This window comes from Octopus bimaculoides, chromosome 8 (genome assembly GCF_001194135.2).
Source record: "Octopus bimaculoides isolate UCB-OBI-ISO-001 chromosome 8, ASM119413v2, whole genome shotgun sequence".
Classification (NCBI taxonomy): domain Eukaryota; kingdom Metazoa; phylum Mollusca; class Cephalopoda; order Octopoda; family Octopodidae; genus Octopus; species Octopus bimaculoides.
In genome coordinates, this window is record NC_068988.1 from 1,675,623 (window position 1) to 1,680,889 (window position 5,267).

A 5,267-nucleotide genomic window follows, 5' to 3' on the forward strand; every position below is an offset into this window, starting at 1 on the left:
ATTGTTTAATACCTTTGGAAAAGCATGAAAGTCACAACATCTGTTCCGCACTCTTCGAACTCGGTAGCATTCATCCAATAACTACAACTCAACCAATTAACTCCGAAAAATTATAAATAAATAAATAGATAAATAAATAAGAACTAACTGTTGCTATTCAAATATGTTGTAACTATCTTCCATAGATTCGCATTTAGCGAAATTGACTCCCGTTCGCAACAGTTGCTTCTGCCTCCACCCAGGAGGGAATCCCTACTTACGTAGCTATGACGTCAATGATGGACACCGGTGTCTATCCATGTGTGTGCCTGTGTTTACATCGTACAACCTCTTCACGTGTATCTTTTATGTGTCTGTGCCAGAGAAAGAGAGGCAGACATTCACGTGTGCTTCTATGTGAACGATCTGCTTACGTGTGCTTTGGCGACTGTATGTAAAATGTGTACGTCGAAGCTGGAACGATTGTGCTGTTGTAACAGTAAGAACCCATCTGCACACCGCTGCACCCACGTGAACAGTTAAATATGGCTGCCGAAGCTGCATCCAGGAAGGCGTGCACTCCACTTTCTCGCTTTAATACATCTTGGATTACAATTGCAGCAAATAAGAAGACACTGGTTAGTAGTGTTGTCTCCAATATTATCACAGACATCGTTGTTATAAAGCAGGCGCCGCTAAAACTGTCGCAACTACTCTGGTATTAAGGAACGGAGGAGGCTGTTCACAACATTTCTGCTTCTTGTGAAGGGCTGCAAATTGATTCCCGGTCGGTCCGCTGTCTTCAATTTGAATTGTTTTCTGATAGAAAGATACCTGTGCGTCGGCTGTACCCGAGCCTGAAGCCTGTGGAATAATAATAATAACCGAGGCGGCATCCGCTTCACGCAATTCCTGTATTTGTTGCCTGTATCCGAAGCATTCAACCAGCAGCGACTACTATAGAGGTGCAATAATTACGGCACGCACTTCACTCTCTCTTCTCTCCCTGCAATCTTTGAATAGGGGTCACACTAAACTCCCTGGAAAATTGTTTCAAAGGGAAAAACAACACGAAACGAAAAACCAAATTGCATATTTCTTATTATTTGTTTGAATTATTGAAACAATCAAGTTTATTAAACCTTTATAAACTGTTCGTCACCTTCAGCTACGGAAACATGAATATTCTGTATATCGGGGCCAAATGAAATTATTATTTTTCTCCGTATTTATCTTTTTTTCTTTTTGCGGAAAACAGCATAAACGTTGTTAAATTTCATATTTATATCGAAAGCTTTTACAATTAATCTCTGATTAAATAACAGCTGAAATACGCACCTACGTTGATAATATATATATATATGCATATATGATGTATTGAGGAGTTATACCCTCCAGAAAATACTCAGCCTTCAGTAATATATATATATATCTGCAAGTGAATTGGACCCAAATTTAAGGGGCGGAGTAAATCGTCCACTTTGCTGAAAGGATCGAAAATAACCTGCGGGTGAAAATAAATATACAATAAAACCGCCGCTGCTATCACACACACACACACAAATAAGAAAAGCAATAATATTTAAAAGAAGTGGAAACTTTAAAGAAGAGTGGGGGAAAAAATGTGGCTAATTTTAATTTGTTGATATTGTTGTTTTGCAAAGACTGAGGTGCGAATCGTTTGTTTTTGGTGTGTGTCGAGCATCGAGTGAATCCTGGAATTGTGGACGTGACCTTTTCTGGTGGTTGTTTTCGTTCCTGGCAGAAGATACAGGTTAGTAATGTGATTGCAACTTGTTAGTTTGTCGCTACCGAAGCCCTCCCTTATATATATTATATGTATTATATATTATATATTTCCGCGTCAATTCCTGTTTTTGTCTCCAGCCATCCTAGAAGCTGTTAATTACGGGTACAATTCGTTCCTTCCTCGAACGCAAAATCTCAACAATCCCCTCAAGTCACCGTCTTAATCTCTGATTGACTTTTTCTCCCTTTCGAACTCAACTCTCCTTTTTTTTTTATCTGGTTTCCATAATTGTTTAAAAAAAAGGACATCAAAAGAAAACGACCACCTACTTCATTTCCTTACCAAACATGTACAAACTTTTGACTTCAAATTCAATTTATATTTTATTTTATCAACTTTAAACTCAGTGAATTTTCATTTTGTGTAACTTCGAAATCAATTTCAACTTGATGGCGATCGACACCTGACAAACTTCCTTTTACCCGATTCATTTAAAATATGGAAGATATTTCCCTTTTCTAATTTTATTAAATGTAAACTAACAAAAGTTATATTAAAAAAGAAAGAAAGAAAGGAAGATAAAACAACTTTTGTAGCCATTTCCGTTTACTGTTTATTTAAAATCCTAAAACAATGAACTGAAAAGGCTGGTTGGAGACCATCCACACGTGTTTTCAGGAAGTAGCAACTTGTTACCTCCGCTGTATGAAGTTCCAGTCACTGCAAAGTACGTTGCTGCTCTCACAGGCGCACCTTTTTGTTCTTTTAACTATTTCAATGCTGTGACAATTGTTTTAACAGCTTTGTTGTGATAATTAACTTTCCAGAGACGACTGATGTTCCAACTCATGTCCAAAGCCATGAGTACAATGAATAGCCCAGACTTATCTTCAGATCAACAGTACCTGCTTCAAAACCCTAATTATACATTGGATCTTGTTAAAAGACTTGATTCGTTGCGTATTGAAGCGACGTTTACCGATGCCATTCTGTGCGTGCAACACGAAGAATTTCCTTGCCACCGAAATGTGCTGGCTGTTAGCAGTCCTTATTTTAAAGCTATGTTTACCAGTGACTTACGAGAAAGCCGTGAATCTAGGATCTGCATTAGTGAAGTGTCTCCTTGGACTTTAAAACGTGTCATTGAATATGCCTATAGTGGACGGATTGCTATTAACGCAGAAAATGCCCTTCAGCTCTTAGCAGCAGGCAGCCTGTTTGAATATCCTGACATAGTCAGTGCTTGTTGTGAGTTTCTTCGCCGTCAGCTTGACCACAATAATTGTCTGGGTATCGAGCAATATGCTCAGGTTCACTCGTGTCATGATCTGCAGAACGATGCGCATAAGTTTGCACTGGAAAACTTTAGCATGGTTGTCAAGAGCGATGAATTTTTGGACTTGTCATTAGATCGATTACTGACTTACACGTCTAGTGACCTGATTGATGTCCGCAAAGAAGAGGTGGTTTATGATGCTGTGATGCGTTGGGTAAAGTATGACCTTGATGAGAGAAAACAACATCTTACATGCCTTCTACAACAAGTTCGTCTTCCAATTGTGGATCTCGGCTACCTGCAAGAAATTGAAAGCGACCCGGTAATTTCTAATCAAAGCGATTGCCTGAATATGGTTCGTGAGGCTCAGGTTCAACACGAGTCTGTTTCGAATCAACAAGGTAAACGTCGTCGTAGCATGCAAAACAATAATGTTCACCCGAGACCATCGACTGTTGCCAAAGAGGTTCTGGTGGTTGTTGGGGGATTGAACAGTTATATTACTCAGTCTGTGGAAATGTATGATGTTCAGAAAGATCGTTGGACTAGTCTTCCTGATATTCCTCAATCTCTTTCTCAGTATAGTGTTGCTATGTTAACAACTGGACTCATTGTAACTGGAGGAATACATGATGGTCACATCGTGGACAATGTGTGGCATTTTGATTGCATTAAATTAGAGTGGAAGAGTGTGAAAGCAATGCTGCAACCTCGTGCACGTCATGCTTCTACTTCCGTAAACAATTGTGTCTATGTGATTGGTGGTGTTGGCTATGGAGAAGAACATGATATAAAAGACTTAAAGCCTATTGAACGTTATGATGCTATTTCCAATACTTGGGAGGAAGTTGGTCAAAGCCGCTTTCCAAGGACATTGGCTAGAATAGTACCATATGAAGACATTATTCTAGAGGTTGGTGGCCTGCAAGGTGGCCAGTGTGTGAATACAATAGAAACCTATGTTTGTAATGGTGCTTCACTTAATCCTAGCGGAGAACAATATGTGCTGCCAAATTCTATACGATATGCTCAGATTTTAGTGCTAGACAACGTATTTTATATTATATGGGAAGACAGCCGCAAAGTGCTCACCCTTGACCCTGAGAAACGAACATTCCGTAACTTACCTGATGTCCCACATGTTCATGTTAACAGTGGTGCTAGTATTTTAAGAGGTAAAATTTACATCGCTGGTGGTTTACATGATGTAGAGAATTCGGTGCCATCACAGTGTGTGGAATGTTACGATCCTTCGACAAATGAATGGACCGAAGAGACGAGCATGAGCCAGGCGAGGTCGTCACATGCTTGTCTAACAGTTCACATATGACTAAGTTGATTCATTCTCGTTTTTACAATCCATATATGACTAGGTCCCTCTTGTTCCTGCTTGACAATCCATTTGTGACCAATTCTCCATCCCTGCTTGACAGTCTCAATAGGTCTTGTCCTAGCTTTACAGGTTCCCTGTGACTAGGCTACCACAGGGCTACCACTTCTCCTGTGGCTGGGTTTATTCTTCTTCGCTTCATACATGTATCTGGGTGTTTCTCCTAGCTTAACAGACTAACCCACATCTAGGTTTTCTTCCACTTCCCCTTCGCTTGACAGTCCACATGTTAAACTAGGTCCCTTCATCTAAACATCACAGTTCACTTGTGACGAGGTCGTTTCCTCTGTTGCTGGACACACCACATGTGACTCGGACCCTTCATCATTGCTTGACAGTCCACACAACTAATTAGTTCCTTCCATACTTGACAGTCCACACATAACTAATTAGATCCTTCCATATTTGCTTGACAATCTGTGTGTGACTTAGATGTGCAGCACACTTTGCTTGCCAATCTACACATGTTGAAATCTCCAAAGAAGCTCAGCCAACGTGCTACATGTGCTTACATGACAGTCTCACATGCCAACATGTTACTCCGACCTATAGCATGCACTGACTTCTTGTGATTAGGTCTGCAACATGCCTGCTTTGACTGTGTTCATGGGACCATATCTGTGATATAATTGCAGTGACTGTCTTTGTTGGGGTCAGTCTTTGACATAGTTGCATTTACTGTGTAAATTATCACACATACACACACACATATGCTAAACATAATGTTTCTTTATTTATTCTCAATATGCTTATTTTATCAAATATTTTTTTGTTGTGCTCTGTTATATTCTTATAATTTATTTAATTTCAGTAACTTGTTTGATTTCTGATTTTTATCTCCAGTGTATATATATATATATATATATATATAT

General features: G+C 39.4%; 1 protein-coding gene and 1 long non-coding RNA gene across 2 annotated transcripts in view; both read left to right on the forward strand.

The window, feature by feature from the left end:
* Positions 1 to 18: 18 nt before the first annotated feature.
* Positions 19 to 5,267, forward strand: part of LOC128248541 (uncharacterized) — a 45,073-nt gene continuing 39,824 nt past the window's right edge. The window contains exon 1 of the long non-coding RNA XR_008264713.1: positions 19 to 1,753. This is a non-coding gene — a long non-coding RNA (uncharacterized LOC128248541). The remainder of the gene's footprint in view (positions 1,754 to 5,267) is intronic.
* Positions 1,748 to 5,240, forward strand: LOC106872560 (kelch-like protein 21). Its single transcript, XM_014919590.2, has one exon. It carries the CDS (start codon positions 2,566 to 2,568, stop codon positions 4,333 to 4,335), a length of 1,770 nt encoding a protein of 589 aa, XP_014775076.2. The 5' UTR covers positions 1,748 to 2,565; the 3' UTR covers positions 4,336 to 5,240.

What these genes read in the sequence shown, in the direction of transcription:
- LOC106872560 (XM_014919590.2), top strand. Translation starts at nt 2,566, where the DNA reads ATGTTCCAACTCATGTCCAAAGCCATGAGTACAATGAATAGCCCAGAC.